Raw genomic sequence first — 19,731 nt, 5'->3', positions numbered from 1 at the left:
CGCTGCGTAAAGTGCCTAGGCGACCACGCTACATCCGACTGCAGCAGGGTCTCACTTACGGATGAGCCGCCTAGCTGCATCTTGTTTGGCCAGCAGGGTCATCCCGCGAATTTTCGCGGATGTTCCGAAGCGCTGCACTGGGCGAAAGTTGAGCGGCACCCCAATAAAGCCCAGGAGCCGGCTCCCATCCCTGCTGCCCCCGCTGTAACTTACGCCTGACAAAAGCCTAGCGTTGCAATCGAACCGACAGCCCCTCAGGTACCAGAGGCCCCTAAGGCCACACCAGCCCCTCAGGCCACCGCGCAAACACCGGCAATCGGCCTCGCAGTTGACTTGCAGCTAGTGCGTGACGTCGTGGTGGCCTGGAGGTTAAAAGGCCGCCTCTCACACGTGAGGGCGCGGGTTCGAAACCTGGCAAGTACCAATGTGATCTTTTCCGAATCATATGTACTTTCTATGAGTATTTAGACACCAATGACGGACGGTGAAGGAAAACTTTGTGAGGAAACCTCGTCTTATAATTTCAAATTATGAGATTGAAATCGCCAACCCGTCTTGAGCAAGCGCGGTGATTAATGCTCTAACCTTCTCCATGTGAGAAGAGGCCTTTGCTCAGCAGTGGGCTCCTATAGGCTGACGATGACGATGATAGTGTGTGACTTCGCGAATCTCATAGATCCCGCGGAGGTGCAAGCATTCACCGCCAAGCTGAGGGCCTCCGATAGCCATCCTCAGGCCCGCATGCTGGCAATGTGATTAGGCGTCCCAGACACCCTTCCTAGACCCTGACAATAAACATATGACCGATAGTACAGACATAAATGTCCTCAAGATACACAAAGACAACATTTACACTAACACACCGCCTTAGCCGGCGAAGACGAGGTCCCGCTTCTTACACGTCGCTCCGGCGTTCTGCCATCGGGGGGCGTCATGCAATCCCATCTTCCGATGCCATCCTCCACTTCAACGACGTCCTAAGCCGAGGTCCGGCCTCTTAGAGGCACCCTTTGGACGGGCGCATCCGTCCGTCGGGCCCTTCGGGCCCGAGTTTAGCGGCTGGGTCCCTTGGGGCCCCCCACCCCTCCTGGTGATGCTGTAAAAGCCAATAGGGCTAACAGATACAGACAAGTCGAAAAAAAACTTAAAAGTGATAAACCACCTGATCTTCGAAAATGGCCAGCCGTATCCGTAGATATGGAGCATGCAGCAACTTTAAGAATCTAAAGTTTAAGATTCAAATTTGTGAAACTACCTCATTTACAGCAATTGATATGAAGAATATTGAATAATTTGTTCTCTGTCTTCAGCTTATTTTAAATAACATACTGTTTCAGATCATTGGTCCAGGGTGATGAGTAAAGTAGATTGGACATAAAAAAAATATACTTCGTACTTTACAAATTCATCTATTTTAAGCAGCATTTAGTTAACTATTTAAACTTTATTCCTATTTTAAATTAATAAAAAGTTTTTCATTCACTAGTAGTTAATGAATCTAATACAATATGACAGAGTAGAAAAATCGATTGATAGCCAAGTTTCTTGAAGGGTGTTCTTAATTTAGGTTGCATTAGAAGCCTCCTTTTTTTAATGAAGTTTGCAGTTATTTAACATAACTTGTATAGGGTGGCAACCACAGGTTCCAGGAAAACTATGAAACTTACTTATATGTATATTATAATATAGTATCAGGAATCAGTAATATCAGGTATCAGGTATCAGTAATATAGTATCAGGAATCTTCTGGTTCACACGGCTTAGTGTTCGTTCCGCGGAGTCAGCAACGTCACTCGTTTTATGATTTTTTATCCATACAAAGGTGATTCCCCGTCGATGTTGATTTATTTTTTAATATGTTGCGCCTACGTAACACACAATCAAACAAAACAACAAACATGTTCTACAAATATATATGTGAGAACCTTATTTTATTATTTTATCGGTAGTGACTTTTGTTCTTCAAGTTCTTTAATAATGTTAGGTGTTCTGAACAAAAATGTGTTCACTCTTAATTTTAGCCAATAAACGAATATAGTTAATTGATGATTACACTGATTGTGGCACTTGTTATTTATAAATATTGCTTTCACTTATACAGTCTACAAAGAAAGTGACTTCAAACGGATACATTTTAAATAATCTATCTTTAAGGTAAAGGCAAAGGATGGTATTTGTAGTCTCTCAAATATAGACGTTATAAATGATAAAAAATTTGCTAGTTTTGACGACATATTTTAGATAAATATTTTATTTTTATTATTAAATATTTTTTATCATCGAAAATATTTACTTCAAAACTTTACATCTTTAGTGATTCTGTAATACAAAGTCTAAAAATAAACAATATAGTTTAAATGTTGTAAGAATTGTGAAATATTGGACGATATATTAAATTTTCAATATATAATAGGTTAGATTTTAAAATTCCTTATTATCTTGTTAATGATAAAATTATTAATATAGTATAGTGGCATTGTTTCACATATTCATAAAATATGATTTTTTATCTATAACAAGCAAGAAAGGAATGGCCTTTACAAACAATTTCTTAATGCAGTCAGTCCCTTTTAAAAGAACAGCGAAGAAACATTCTTCGAATCTCAAGAAAGATAAAAGGGACGATCGAGTAAGTTAGTTTTCTATCAGGAACATGTACAAATTGAATTTCTAAATTCCCGCTCTTTTATCTTTATCTCTTCATTCCATGAAACAAAGTTCACTATAAATGCTAATTTGTAAATTTGCTTCTGAAAACATTATTTATGTTATTGTAGTTACACAGCTTTATGTTCATAACGCTTCGTTTAATCATAGAATTTTACTCGACGATTTTTTTAGATGTAGCAATCAATAAAGTTATGACTATTTTCAAAAAGAAACGTATGAAGGTTTCTTGCAATGTGTATTTGGAGTTATTCAGCACAAAATTTGCTCAGCACAAATTTTGCTTCGGCAGACTACAGAAAAAGTGTTTCTCGTTTCTCATTTAATAACCTACTTTAATCCTAAAGTGTGAGAAGATAATTAAATAAAAACTACTAACGCTCCATGCGTAGTTTGAGCCAAACTTAGGGTAGACATTTCTAATATTTTTATATTTAGAAGGTTACTGCAATACATTTTTATATACGATGTTTTTTGTTTCTCCTTCCTTGGCCAGAAAAGAATTTTTTCCCATGGGAATGCGCTGTTTTCCCGCGGTCAAAAGCAACTCATGTCCTTTTTTAAGTCTCAAACTATCTCCTTACCAAATTACATTTAAATCTGTTCAGTAGTTTAGGCGTAAAAGCGATCGGCCCACCTGAATTTTCCCATGAAAATCCGTCATTTTCTCGGAATAAAAAGTAGCCTATGTCCTTTCTCGGGTATCAAAATATCTCCATACCAAATTTCGTGCAAATTGTTTCAGTGGTTTAGGCGTGATTGAGTAAGGGATAGACAGACAGACAGAGTTACTTTCGCATTTATAATATTAGTATGGATGAATGTACTTTTTGCTTTGCTATTGTTTATAAATCTACAATCTTCAATAGTGAATATACGTGTATGAACTAAGTGGAGTAAGATAATAAGGAAATTAACTGTTTATGGATTTAAACTTTCCAAATATTACACGACAAACCTTTTGTTAACAAAAATCATGTCCCTACATTAACACCTATAGTGCATTCTGTTACACGAAATGTAGCTTTGAAAGCCAATAATTTTGAAAGTCAATTTAGTACATATTTTCGAATGAACTGGATTGAAGCATTAATTCGTTATAAAGTTTTACCCCTTTTGGAAATTAATTTCAATTACCTTATTTAATCTTCGGGTTTCTTGCTATTAAAGTAAATCGTATGTTTTAAGAACACCAAAATGCACATACATATTATACGTGTACGTAAAAAAAGGTTTAGTTTTTATTACTATAATATTCTGAAATATTTTTAATTTATAAAACTTTAAAATATAAAAAGTAAATTCAGTTAAATTAAAGTTATATATTGTGTTCGTGACTCGATCCGACAAAGCTTTGAAGTTTGAATACAGACTATGAGTGAAATTCTGGCGAGAGCTTAAAGCGATATTTTCCGGAATTAATTTAATATCCGTATTTCAATGGCAGACTTTGTGTGCCTACTCTTACATAATTCCACTTAACGCTGAATTAAATGCAATATGCAATTACGTTAACCACTGTACTATAGTACAGGAAATTTAAATTAATTTCAGTTTGAGAAATGTTCTCTATTAATAATTATCATTAATTATATAATAAGGATAGGGTTGTACATAAACAAATATATATCGATTATCGAACGCGACATTTATTATGAATTACAAAAAATATCTATTTATTAAATTATTATAAATATGACATAATTAAAACAAATTATCTATTTTAAGTTGGAAATATTATATAGTTATGTTGGTGTTTACATTTATAAAAATATACTTAACTTATCAGTTGGTGATACTTAAATATAAAATTTTATCATTGAAGTACTTTACTCTTCGTGGTTGCAAGTATTCATATATTTAGTTTAACAATAGTCCATAGAAATGTAAATTTTGTTTATCCTACATTTATAATATTTTTATATTAACAAAGCTATAAACATAGCAAAAGTACAACATTATATTAATAAATATTTGTATATATTAACGATCAGATATAAATAGTATAGAAACATTTTTGTTGTTCGTCTTGATATTCTATTACACTTCTGAATTAAAATTTTCAACGTCTTTGGCATTCTTATTTTGAACATTTTTAAATAAAAGTTAGATAATAACGTATCTTGATAGTAAGAGTTGTCTCGCACGGATTTCACGCCATAAAAGGAATTTCTGATACCATGAGGGTTTTATTTCTATAGGGATCCATCCAATTTCCACGAAACAGAAGGGAAAACCTATAAACCTATAACAGGTAAGCTAGGCTAACAGAAAAGAGCAATTTTAATCAGTTCATTTTCATTAATCAATAGTAACGAAATATATTCATTGAGATGAAGGAGTTTTTTTATATTAGTGACAGATAAACAAGTGAAGTTAATGCTAATAGTTCATGGACGAAAAACATGTCAAGTAATTATATTTGTAACAATTATATTTAAAATAAAATGTTCATAATTTGACATGAAAAATTCATTACGTAAATCTTTACGTATAGCGTTTAGGAAGAATATTTCTTTCCTTGTCCTCATAAGAAGATACGAAGATTTAAAGATACGAAGATTCATAATTTAAAAAAGAATATAACTTAACGATTTTTGTACGATAAACTTTGGTCGTTAAAAAATACCATTTTTACGTGTAGAGACAAGAGAAATTATTATGGTATTATTTTCGACTTTCCAATTAAAATCATTCTCTAATTCTTGAGAATTAAGTGAATCTCTTTGTTATATTCTGTACGGTTCGTAGTTACACAAGTTATCTCCGTATGAAGTTTAGAAAACTTTAATATATATAACGAATTCCAACGAATGAGACCAGAATAATTTGGAAATGTTATAAATATACTAATACTTGGTAAAAATTATTATAAACAAAGATATTTTATAAGTCTTAACTATAATATGTATAAAAAAATTAGTTTAAAAATTATCAGTATTATAAAGATATATTTTTTAAATTTCTTTCTTATTTACCGATAGAAATTACTGTTACATTAAATTGACCAGGTCACACCTCTTCTACTGTATATAGTTGAAAATTTTCTTTTCGTTTAATAATAAAATTTAACTGAACAGATAAATTGACTGTCACATGAGAAGAAGTATTAAGCAAAAGTGATTCTAAGTAGTGCGTAAATACTTTTAGTATTGACATTATAGGTTGGAGATACTTTTTAAATTAATTCTACCTTACCTAGTAATTCGTTCCCATTTAATTTAACTCGACCTAGCTTTCCCAAATATAATTTTTAGACCTATCTTTGGCACTGTCATCTTTATCACAGATCCTTGACGAGAATTTTTCTTCATGATATTTACATTTATATTAATAGTATAGAATTTAATACAGTATAATCCACTTTTTACTAAAATATATACTAACTACTAACTTACGGTAATAATTTTTACTTAGACGACAAGTGTTCCTCATGATTTTCACTATTATCTATTGTACATATATAACTAACATTATCTGTATCATCCGATTCAAAGAGTTTGTTCACTACGCCATCTTTTCTGAATAGTTTTGGAGGGTTAAATGTTTCTAGTTTAGTTTCAATAGAAAATTTTCTTCGTGTACCTTCATTAGAAACTCCTCCCAAATCCAACGAATAGCTGTGTCTTATTATTTTAGATCTTTTAGAACTTTGATTTAAATTACTTTCAATTAGACGCAAGTCGGCTTCATCTAAAATGTTCTTACTTTCAGTTATATGAATTTTGTTTTTGACTGCACCAGTTGTGACTCGTTCGTTATCAACAGTGGAGTCTTTAAATATTTTACAAGATTCACCAAAAACAAGTTCTAGGTTTTTGTTACTTGTGTTATCATCATCGCAAACAGTGTCTCCGGATCTCTCAGCATCCGATCCGGTTTTGTTCTCTTGGATAGTGCATAATTCATACACTTTTCCTGTCGGACGACTCGATTCATTCGTTACTGTGGATGCCAGATGACTTTCAGAATCTTCACTACTGAAAATCCGTTTATCAGAGTACCGTTTCGGAGTTGATATGACTGTGTCTGAAGAATTATAACGGACGGTAATGTCATTGTAAGCAGATCGTCGATGTGTTGGTGATAGTATCGAGTTATTATAGCACTTTTCAATTCTAGAACCCCTTCGTTTTTGTATTCCAAATATTCTTTTGATAGATTTTCGAAACTGTAATAAATAAATAAAATCCGCAATCATCTTCTATTTTTAAAAACATATTTTAAATGAAATGAAATATTTGAAGTAATAAAATACCTGTGTGTTCATCCCAACGTAAATTAAAGGATCGTAACAAATGGAACTTTTCGCTACTAGTGCTGGTATAACTCCCGCCCCCGGCGATACCTGTAATGTGTTGAACAATATGAAAATATTTTATTCAAAAGTATGCAAATGTCAAAATTACTTACTTATTAATGTTATTGCTAAAAATTTTAATTTTATATTTTGGTACAAAATTTTATATTTTTTTTTATTAAACGTCAATTCAAATGTTATTTGGGAAAATAAATAAGTGTGTATATTTAAATTTGAAAGATAATTTCTAAGTTAGTATCAAATAAGTTTAGATCTCTTTATTTCTTAGGTTACTGGCATGAAAGCTTTTATTTCTGTATATCTGTCTGGTTATGGAATAGCTTATGTGCTTACAATTCCCTCGGTCGCAAACTGCTCCATCAGTGCAAACAGTGAATATGGAGTCCAGGCGACCGTAAATGATATGATCATAATGAACACCATGGCTGTGGCCCGCGCCTCTGCTCGGCTCACACGACCCAGGCGTTGAGAATTCTGAAATATATATTATATATGATTTCTATTCACTTTTTTATACATGAATATGTACAAATGTATGTATGATCTTCGCTTATTATTTGATGCTAATGAATCTAATTAAACAGACACCCATGTTCTCTAATTACGTCAAGATTTTGAAGACAGTGCTATTTCTAACAATATGATGATTCGATTAAACTTGACCAGGAGCATGATAAAATTATATCTAAGTTTAATTTAATACATGAACAAATTCCTTTAAAAGCAAACTATGTTCAAAATGAAACACTAATATATAATTGAGTATCAAAGATATGATTGAAAACTATAAAATTTAAACGTTACATTGTGTGACCTAGTAAAATAATATTAACATATTGCTAGAGTGTTTTTCCTATCTTAACAAAATGTATAGAATATCTTCATTGAATATGTAATGAACGAACAAAATGCTAACTGCTAAAAAAATGACTTTAAAACCTATTTTATTATAGTGAAGATAACATTTATTACAACTTTATTTTATATAAAAACAATAAGTGTATTATGTAAATTATTCTATATTTTATTTTTATTAAATTTCTTGGATATAATAATAATGACTAAGTTACCCGCTTCATAGTCCTGATAATGTTGACATAGCTGAAGGTGATGACAGCCAGCGGCACAATCTGTCCCATCGCGAACAGGAATAAGATGTACGTGAGAGTATTTCTCGATTGTTCGTGCCAATTCACTGAGCAGCTAAACAAAAGGTAAATAAATACATTAGAACTTGCTTAAAAATAAAAACTTTATATATATATATATAGAAGGAATATTTACATAATAAGTGCAAAAAGTTTATTTATATATATATATGAAATATATTTATGAATTTTTACATATGAACATTTTTCCATCTATTTTAATCGTTAATAGTAGTTTTATACGACACAATGAAACAATGCGTAACACATTTTATGTATATCACTTAGTTATGCTTTTTTAGATCATCGGATGTCTTAAATAATTTTTATGTACACTTAATCTTACTTTAAATCCATTTATATACATAGTTTATTCGTTGGTTATAGATTATAAATTGCAATAGTTTTTTTTTGTAAAATAAAGATATGCTTATTTATGAAAGAATTGCTTAATTATTATTAATTATTTTCATTTATGTTGTAATAAAAAAACACTTAAAATTATGTAATTCACGTAGCACAATATTATTAACATTTCAATAAGATATTGGAAAAAAATATCTGAAATCAAATTGTACTACCATGATTATCACCTTATCACCTTATTTACTAAATTTTACTGTTACTCCAAACTAATATTATAAGTCTAGTTTTAATAGCTACTTGAGAAATTGCTAAGAAAAATAATACCCGTATAATGAAATGTTAAGAATTATCTTTAAAATCTTTTAAACACAAAAAAGGACAAATGAACTAGTTTTACATACTGACTTTATGTTTTCAACGACAAGCGCTTCAGGAATGATTTTTTCTGATATGGTTAAGTTACAACTAAATTAACTTACGAATTTCATACATCTCTGTGGAAATCTATGTTTTTGAAATTTCGGAGTACATCCCGTATAAGCATATTTTTTTGCTTGTGATTAAAGATTTACGCTTCTTCGCTGTCTTTGATATTCTAAGTAGCAGAGTGGGTTACTTAAGAAAAGCTCCTCATAGAAAAACTAAGATAGCTCATAATCTACAAGCAACAAACCATCCATTGAAGATTTTTGTACCTGCTCTATGTTGATAGTATATTTAAAATTACGTGTCACTGATAAGTTTTATTTACAGACCCATAATGGAGACATGAAGACCGTAAAGATGATAATTATCGCAAAATTTACATGGAATGAACATTTGCATTAATTGTAGTGGCCATGGAAGGGGCGTTAGGATTTTTTTTGTTGTAATCACCATAAGTTGACGTAAACGAGGGTTTTGGAAAATATCCAAAAAAGTTTTCTTTATTTGGCATATGTAGTAATAGTAAAAAAAAAGAAGCGAATGGTGATTTGTTGTGCTCATGCAATTATTTTATAATATAATTCGTAAAGAGACGCGTCTGAAGTCGGCAGGATTGGTAATTTTTAATTAATAATAACAATCTATTTAATTTCTAAGAAATTAAAAAAAACTTTGTTTTTCTCTGTTTGACAAAATAGACAAATATATTTTTATTCGTTATTTTTTAACTTTAAAAATGATGAAGATTTATAATACGCAAAAAAGGTTTTGAGATACTTCTAGGAACGATCTTCGGAAGCTATAACACAGCACATCCGTATTTTTGCCTGCTAAAAAATCTTTTTTTTTTTTTTGTTTATCTCTTTGAATAAAGACATTGTATGTATTCTCATCCCCATTACTAATCCTTTTTTCGAGAGTTTTGAAAGGAATTTTATATTACAAGCGGTTTTTCAAATCCAAAGTAATGAAATCTTTAATAATCATCATAATAGTGCTGGATAATAAATAAATAAATAGAATTTAATGCTGACATTTCTTGTATTATATAATAATTGTGTTTTCAATCAGAGTAACTATATTGCCCTTTATTACAATGATAATCGTATCGGGTATTCAAAAACAAAATCAATATATTTGATACGAAAAACCCTAACTGCAAATTGAAGTCGAAAATGTAACTATAACTTTTGGTATCTCGAATATAATTAACATAATAAAGTAATAAAAATACAAACATCCGGTTAAAAATGATACTGAAGAGAGATACGAAAATATTATATAGGAAATCTTAACACGATTTTGGCTACAATGAAACTCAGATAACTTTTAGATGTTGTTGAATTTCAATATGTTCTTGCTTTAATTTTATATCACAACAATGATTTTAAAATTATATAAATTTTAGCCTTAAATTAACTAGAAAACTGTTTACAAAGTATTTCAGGACAATGCAGTGCAATTGATTGCAGGACAGCTATGTATATACTTTAATGAGCCCTAGTTTCCAGCTAACGACCGTTCCATTGAGGTCAAACTATAGATACCTCATTCGTGTGCGAATATTTTACTACTGGCAAGTACAGAATTGAAAGTAGGGAGAGCAAAAAAATTACAACTAAGTTGTAAATATTGCTTTTTTCTAATAACTCGTGAATTTCAATTCTGTTTTTCTTCACGCATGTGTAGTTACGAAGGTTGCAGTTAATACCATAAAAAATATTGGGTAATTTTCTTTACTCTATATCCTAAAAAAATTTTTGTTCGCGGGTTCCTATAAATTGGGGTGAATTTGTATTTTTACGGTCTGGTAAAAAAATATTATAAGTTTAAATGAAACGAAAAATGGTATGCCAATGGAAATGAGGAAATTAACAGATTGACAATGCGGCGAAGCGTTAATCTGATTAAAGCATTAACTGAAATTTTATCGAGAGAGAAGGAGGCAATTTTATCGAATGTAAAAAGACTTAGACAATTTTAGAATTAAGTTTTATGTTATTTTTTTATATTCATTACGCCCATTAAAACTAATAAAATAGATTATTATAATAAAAAAATACGTATATCTGTGAAGATTAAATAACTTTGGGCATATTGCCAAAATAATGTCAGAAATACTTATATTAATTTTATATTTAAAATCCTTTCCTGTTCAAGGAATAGATTTCCGGCAATCGAACATCTCTGTCAATATTTGCGCAATACGTTAACCGTTATTGAGCTGCTTGTAAATATGGCGGAATAAATTTCCAAGATTATTATATGCAGAAAAAATATATACTTATTTATTTCATAAATTTTATAATTATCTATTTTTAAAATGTAAAGTTAAATAAAATCACATACATTAAAGGAAATTTAAATCTAATTGACGCTCTGCCCTAATTCCGTCTTAAAGAATTATTTCGGTTAATGAAATCGATGTCCATAACATTTTTTTTATATTATCTTATTATAATGCAATTTTTTTTTTATTACCATATCTTTTTATCGTACATTTTTAGTACGATGAAAGTTAATAGGAGATCTTCAAATAATACATATTAGGGTCAATGTTACATCTAATTATTTTTTTGTACTAAATCCGATATACCTAAGACCAAAGTGTGTGGCAATAAAATACATCTGGTCTTTGTGTAAAGTGTAATCTGGGCAAGTAAGTGGAATCTGGTACTGGAATCTGCGTCTCCGTGAATCAAAAGCCAATACGGGTCATTAATCTCTCGGTGGTGCTGGACTGGCAAAAGATTACAGTGCAGACCGAATGCAGATAACAGATATTAGTGAGGTGCAATTTAAACGAGAGGAAGTGTAACAATTGTAAAGACCTTCTTCTTTATGTTTATCTTTCATAAAAATGAATAGACGGAATAGATTTAAATGAGGAATTTTAAAGTTTTATATAACTAAACAAATCAAGTTATCACACAATAAAATGTCTAAAGCTCTTATAATCAATTAATGTAAAGTAATTTGTTGGGTTCGACCAAATATCCTACACTGGAAGTAATAATTGAAATTTGTTAGGTAAATTCAACATTTTTATAAATCAGTGAAAGTTTAGAACTAGGAAAAATTTTTGTTCAGTGTTATACTTAGTTCTGGAATTTTTGTTAGAGTAAATAAATTTATTTCTTAACTTTACTTATCAATTGAAAATTAGATTTTGTTTTACATTATCCACGCCAGAATTTTCTACGTAATTTTCCTAGGAGGGTTTCATTGTATTTATTTGAACCCTTTTCATTAAATTAACAGCTATTCTGTATGCTTAGCGCGAATCGAAATCACCATACTACAAACGAAGTATCCTTTTCTCATTCGGTAACTTACAAACTTAGACCTAAATTTGGGAAAAACTACAGTATCCTTTGAAAATGGAGATAAAACATTATATATATACATATATATTAGTAATGAATTATTTTGTTATTTTCTTTATTTTAATATTTAGTTTTAATATTTCACAATTAACCATTTAGCTTATTGATTTATACAAAAAAAATCTCAGTAATCTCATTGTTCAATATTGTTTAATTTGATATCCTTCTCCGGCAATGAAATATATTATGTTATTAATCGTTCATCCATCGCATAATATTTTATTATTAATATTTACAATTTAAAAATAAAAAATATATACTTCTCATAATTTATATAAACGTTATATATAAATAGTTTTAAATAAAATTTACAAATTTCTTCGCTTTGTTCAAAACAGAAAACATTTCTCGAAATTATATTCCATCTTTAAGAAAAATGTTTATTTTAATAGTAAATTTTATCTTCAATTATTTTGAAGTGGAACGATAGAAATGTTATGTATCAACCTAACTTATAAATATCTTTGATACATTTTCTACCGTGTCTTCTTGAGTCAATGAGATAAAGAGGTTTGTATTGTGTTCTTAATATGCTTATGCCAAAGTAATGTAATTAAATGTAGCGCTTTAAACTTTTAAGTCGTTCTATTTAAAGCTCGCAAGAAAACGTTTTCTCGTAAGAAAAGGAAAAGGAGATTATTTAATCAGTTTGAAAATGTAATACTAACATATCAGCTCTGCTGTTACGTTACGTGTGAAAATTGTAGTTACTATGCTTTCCGATATCTCAAGGTAATGCAGTAATAAATGTTCAAAAATTATACGATTTAAATGAATTTGCTTTTGCAAATATTTTCATAAAACGTACGGTATTTCTCTTAATAATATTTTCTAGTAATAATAAAGTTTACTGAACAAGAATACCTTAAGTGCTAATTAAGGCGGTTTAAATGTTACTTACCTGATATTAGCAGCCTCATTGACATAATTCCCCCAACCCAATAATGGCGGGGTTGTGAGAGCGAGTGAGTAAAGCCAGATGAATACCACCGATACAGTCGCTCCTTTGCAACTAAGATGACGTGAGCTGAGAGGTCTTGTTACCATGAGATAACGCTCGAACGATATCACGGTAAGTGTCGTTATAGATGTTATACCTGTAAGATAGAGTCCAAATAAAAATTCATTGGCATCTTCGAGTTTTCTTGAAACTTGAATAAATGTTTTCGAGTATTTAAATTTATTACAACATTTATTTATTTATATTGTTAGTTAATTTATGTTACTTTAATAAGTTATAAAAATATACTTAGAATATTTTAACTTGATTGATTTTTTTTTATCTACGAAACTTTAAAGGGTTTATTTACTACAATTTTATATATGACCCTAACACACCTCTTTTAAATTGGAACAATAATTCTGTATACATATTTATTCTATATCAAATCCATGATTTACTAGACAGCATTAATAAACTAAGAACATTAAAATTACTTATATTTTTTTAGTATTTAAAAGTTAATCAGCATAAATAAATAATAATACCCTAACAAAAATAATCCCACTGTTTACACTATCTACCTACTAGCCTAATAATTCTATAAATAATTTGTTTGCGAATGATAAATTGGGTCAGCTAAGGTACTCTCATTATGTTTTAAATTTATACGATGATTTGTTATCGGACTATAAGAGGCTGTTATTTTTATAAGTTAATTTAAAAAACAATCATATCTAAATATACTAAGATGATATTAAATAATATATTTTTAGCTAAACATTTGACATCATTATTGATAGCATGAACAAGACATTTTGAAAACAATATCTTGCTTATTAAAATATGTTTTTTCTTGTGCATTTATTTATATATGCATAACTTGATTAGTCATTATTTATGATCATAAATTTTTATACCCTTATCGAATTCCCTTACAATATCATCAAAATGCCATACTTTTATATTAGACAGACATAAATCGCTACAAGTAATGAATGTAGCAAATCCTTTCTAATCAATTTTCCCTCATTGATCATAAAATATTACCTGAGTGATATGTGATGGGTAATCAAATATTACTTAAGGAATAAATGTATTGAACAAACGGAAGGTAAATCGTTAAATATGATATCGTACTGGGAATTAGAAAATAATATTAATATGGTAAATGTGACTTACCTTTAATTTTCTAAATAACATTTTTTAATTATAGTTCTACATAATTTAATATACTTTAGAAGTATTTTAATTTGCTTCCAAGGATCTTTCTAGAGATTACAAGTTCATTTGGCCAACTATTTTCGTAAATTTTTTTCTATACAATTTAATTTCTAACAAAATATTTAAATAGCGCCTATTCAAATGTTTAGTGTCACAGAAATTGTGAACGGTTTGAATAATTTTGGTATAAAAGAGATTATAGCAGCACTCATAATTTCGTATACTTATATTTATATGAAAAGATTTTTTTTTTATGATTATCAACCGACTTAACAAAAATAAGTTTTTATTTCATTACTTACCTTACTTAGTCACATGGTATTTAATAGAGAATATGTTTATGTATATTATAACGAGTCAGGTTTATATGTAAAAAAATATTTTAAGTTTTGTCCTCCTAATACCTTGCATTTTCATTAAATATCAAGAATATTTATGTGAGATCTGTGCGATAAAACATTTTAGTGTCAAATGATATTCGGTAACGTGTTATAACATTTGTATAAAAATAATTACTTAACTATTTCAAGTCAAATTATTTTCATGTTGTTTTAAAACGTTCTGACAAAAGTTAAATTGTTATTTGACTTTCTTTATAAAGTGGTCAGTAAGCTGACAGTTTGTTTGTCATAACTTTTATGATCTTACTCGTCTCATTTAAATTTTGCTTTATCTTTCTCGGTTTGAGTATGGCTTTCTTTATAAATAATTAAAATTTTTAATACAGGAAAACAGAAAGTTAATAAAAGATATTATATAGCTACAAGTAACAAAAACTACATGTAAGTATATATTATGTGATTTCAGTAAGCTTATCTTGAACATTTTATTAACTTCTACTTCAATATCTTTAAAAAGAATGTTGTAAATATGTGTTAATAATGTCTGTAATAACTTACCAAGTAAAGCCATGAAGAACCCGTAAATGACACACATAGTGTGGCCGAAAATCCAACGATGGAATAGTGCGGAAATAAGGGTCAAGGGATTTCCCAATAGGGAAACGGAAAAGTCTGAGCACACCAAGTTGAACAATATTATGTTCAGAGGTGTCCATAACTGTAAAAGAAAACTATTTTTAATTTAGGGACAGACTTTAATTTGTATCTTACTTTTTAAATAAACTAATCTCTTTTCACTTTAATAATCAAAAAAAGAACATCGCAGAGATTTTCTTTATTTAGGATTACTTTTTTCTTGACGAATAAGCAAATAAAATACCAATTGTCTTGATTGTGTATATTAATATTTTTAAATATTTATATATCTTATTCATCATAAAAAAATATGTATAAGGAATAGAATACAAACGAATATTTTGTGAAGCCTAATATTGACGAAGTCGGAAAGAAAACATTTTTAATTTCGTGTGAATTTACAAATTTCATAGTTTGGAATATTATTGTTTTGCGGATGAACGAATTATTCATGCTACAAAGCCTATCTTCAATGGACCACATCTGCGTTTGGAAGTAATAACACTTCGGGATTATTTGCATTCTTTGTGTGGAAAATACTTTTTCGTGCCTGACTTGCTTCCTTATTAAGGTCTCGAACATAAAACTGCGAATTGACACGAGGCGAATTTGCAAAGCAAATAACGGCTGCACGTATTGCAGTAATGTGATTTCATGCGGCAAGACACATCGGGTGTCCATTCTCTAGACGGTAATCAACCGTACCTAACGTACATTGTTCTAAATAGTCATATACAGTACAAAGTAATCTTATAAATTAGAAGGTAGAACAATTTAAAAAAATATATATTTTAGAATCCCTTTATTAACATTAAAAACGCTTATGCAAATTACTGTTTAAAAATAAGAAGCTTAAAAAAAGAAAAATAATCGTCTTTTTTTTCTTGTATTATAAGATGAGGATATTTCATCTGGAGAACTTTTGAGTACATTATATGTTAAAAAAATCGTCTTCCAAATCGCCCGTCTTCCAAGTCTACGAGCGGAGTATGTCACTAAATTTGACATAACGTTGCATTATTGTATAATATGCATAAGTTGTATATATCGGCGCAAGCAGCTTCAATGACGGATGCAACATGAAAATAACTCAAGGCTGTCATCAATTATTATAACAACTTATTGGTCGTCGTTACTATTGTTAAAAGTAAACGAAATCAAAGAGAATAGAACTATGTTTGAATTCTGGTATAAATATGACGTCTGGACGCACGACAGCAGACTGCAGAGTTCAGCTAGTGCGGAGCATAAAGAATGTGATTATGAAAAACCTTCGAGAAATACAAGAACATTTAGAAGAATTGAAGTTTCATTTTAAAATATCTGGAACGTACTGAAACAAGTGACATTAGTGACGTCAGCGCGGCTGGCGTCCTCTCTTTAAAATAATGAATTTGTAATAAAATCGGATAAATAACTATTGACGTCCCTTATTAAGAAAGTAATATAAAGGAAAAACTTAATAAACTAACGAATAATATTTACCTATTTTAGACAGTTATCAATTAAAAATTACATTAAGCAAAGGAGTTGAGTGAAATGAGTGTAACATTTAAAAGCGCGATTAAATTCTTTAATTTCTTTGCTTCCATAAAATACTTAAGCGATTTCTCTAAGCTTATGTTTTTCTAAGATCTTGATGTTCGGTTATTTTTATGGATTACTCTTAAATATATATTAGAAAAACCGAACAGTAATGTTTCGAATTTACATTGAAAACATGTAACACAAATGTATAAATTGTTGTATTTTAAAAAGAAAATACAAAACTGTTATCAGCTGTATTTTTGCTAATATACAAAATTAGTGAAATCGGTCAAGTTATAATAATATCAAATCTTAATTTTCGTGAACGAAATTGTGGGCAAGTGTCTGGAAATATCTATCATAACGTGAAAGTTTTCAGATTTCTAGAAAGTTTTCACGGAATGGCTGCAGAGATTTATGAAATAATAAATAAGTTGAAGGTTATTGTATCCGCGCACAAAGTTTTTTATCATCATAAAGATTAAAGCTGAATTAGCAATAATATTACAATCAAATAAAGTTATAATACCTCACTTATGTTATTTAGAGTAATACATATAGAACCTAAGAACAAAGCTATAAATTTAAAGAAGAATCTTATAAAGATATTTATTATATCTTACCTGTCGATCTTTAAACATGAGGAGAATTACCATGAGATTCAAGAAGAACCCGAAGAAGCCAATTAAGAAGAGAACAAAGGCGGATACGACGTACCCCCAACGAGGCATCAACAAGGGGAATCCCTCGCCGTATGCTCTCACCACTGTGTCGTTAAAATCCACGGTGTAAGACATTATCACTTCACTGTAACTTCACTTCACTTTATCTCAAATAGCACTACATTTTCTGTTGTCAGTAGAAACGAATCTGGAAAAAAGGAGGTCTCATATGAGGTTTTGAAATTAATTAATCAAATCATTACATAATATTACATATGCGTATTTATCACACTCGAGTGGCACGTAATATCGGCTATGAAATTAAATTATGGAAACATTGTCCATGAACATGTGACATAAATAAAATCTTATGTAAGCTGGATTTGACACATTATATATTTTATTTCATTAAACTAGCACAATTTATTAATAAATGAAAAAAATCTGGAACACACATTTTAATATGCTTTCATATATATTAAAAAATTGTATATATTAATGGTTCATAAAAACTGAACAGAAATGATATTACAATTCATTGAATACATTGTTAACATTTTTTATACCAGTCCTTTATAGAATCCGTTTCATTGACTGCTTCTTTAATGATATTTCAAATATTTACTAGCATTTACCCGCAGCTCTGCTTTCCGTATGTAAAATTCAGCTCTGTCCAAGTTGAAGGACATTCGATAATACTATTACTACTTGAAAAATGATTTGAAAGTTTGTACGTGATTTTGTTTATTTAATCTCCAAAAACTATAGAAGTGATGATAATAAAATTTTGTTCCAGTAGTGCTGGAATAAGGTACTCTAGATTTTTGTGACCCATATTTTTATAGTAACTATAAGAGCAAAACTGGAGGAGAATTCTTGGTAATAATATGGAGTATCTATCAATCTCGTGTCTTCCTCATCTCATATTTATGAAATACGAAGCAAAGACATGAGATTTAATGGATAATTTTATTTGACCCCCATTAGACTTGGAACATCTTTATCCTTTGAGAACGGTTTAAATCTTATCGTTTTTTCTCTCAGAGTTTCGTTTTACATTTTCTGACACCTTAGGATTTTTTTTCGTCTGCGTCACTTTCATAATTTCAATGAAAAAGCCTGTGTTATCGTTATTCTCTAAAATTTTGGAAACATTTTTTTGTTGGTCAATGATAAAATAGAATAATTAAATAAAATAATTAAGTTAGCACTACTAGAGATGATATTTAAGATCATTATTTTTAGACTCACTAGAATATTAAGTTTAATAAAAAAGAATGTATGAAAGACTTGACCACACTGAAGCTGTTTAAATTACATATCCAAAATTTTATTAAAATATAATTTTGGTGGAAAAGTGTGTCTACAAATCAGCTGTAGATAAGCCGATGATATGTTCCCATTTAGCCTAAAAGTGTCATAATTTGTTGCTGTTTCATGAACATAACGTTGAAAACCTGATAACTTTGTTAGGAATAAAAGTGGTTGTCTTTATAATGTATTCGCTAAATGTAAAAACTTCGGCCATAATGGAGACTAAAAAATCAAAATTAACTTGTTACTAACCTTTGAGGATGCATTTTATTAAGAAACTATAGAACATAAAGAAAGTGATCGATAGGGATTTTCATTTTAGGAAACACTAATAGGTAATAATTGATATATAGGTAAATAGTAAATTAAAGATAATATTCTTTGAGGCCGACAATCACAATATTCTATACTAGCAAAATGTGGTCTAGCGTTGCAAAACGATAGCTTCAGACAATAATGGTTGGTAAAGCACAATGACTGTTTGAAATGCTATTTGGACTATCGCATTCTTGCAGGACTGCGTAACTCGTCAGTATTAAATTGATAGTAAATGTCTTTTGAAATGAGAAATAAAATGATATTTTAGATTTGCATAAAAGATCCAGAAATAAAACAGCAAAAAGAAATATGTCACGTGTTTTATTTTACTTCAAAATATTTTACAAGTTTAGTAAAATCACTCTAAACATTGAAACAATTATTTTTTACTGAGTATAGTCATGTAGACGTTTTGTATAAATTTCCAACTATTATGAAAAAAAAAATGTAAGGTT

General features: G+C 29.6%; 1 protein-coding gene across 1 annotated transcript; it reads right to left on the bottom strand.

Moving 5' to 3' along the window:
* Window positions 1–5,799: 5,799 nt before the first annotated feature.
* On the bottom strand, window positions 5,800–17,779 carry LOC116770643 (parapinopsin-like). The gene is made up of 7 exons (XM_032662199.2): window positions 17,606–17,779; window positions 15,378–15,537; window positions 13,216–13,411; window positions 8,059–8,191; window positions 7,322–7,462; window positions 6,926–7,015; window positions 5,800–6,838 (listed from the first exon to the last, which is right to left on the bottom strand). The coding sequence occupies exons 1-7, from the start codon at window positions 17,777–17,779 to the stop codon at window positions 6,077–6,079; spliced, it is 1,656 nt and encodes a 551-aa protein (XP_032518090.2). The 3' UTR covers window positions 5,800–6,076.
* Window positions 17,780–19,731: the final 1,952 nt, after the last annotated feature.

This window comes from Danaus plexippus, chromosome 7 (assembly GCF_018135715.1).
Source record: "Danaus plexippus chromosome 7, MEX_DaPlex, whole genome shotgun sequence".
NCBI lineage: Eukaryota > Metazoa > Arthropoda > Insecta > Lepidoptera > Nymphalidae > Danaus > Danaus plexippus.
This window is presented reverse-complemented; position numbering and strand designations above follow the sequence as displayed.

What these genes read in the sequence shown, in the direction of transcription:
- LOC116770643 (XM_032662199.2), bottom strand. Translation starts at nt 17,779, where the DNA reads ATGTCTTACACCGTGGATTTTAACGACACAGTGGTGAGAGCATACGGC. An exon ending in TCATGTTTAAAGATCGACAG is followed by an intron (nt 15,538 to 17,605) that starts GTAAGATATAAT and finishes TTTCTTTTACAG; the next exon opens with TTATGGACACCTCTGAACAT. An exon ending in GTTCTTCATGGCTTTACTTG is followed by an intron (nt 13,412 to 15,377) that starts GTAAGTTATTAC and finishes TCTATCTTACAG; the next exon opens with GTATAACATCTATAACGACA.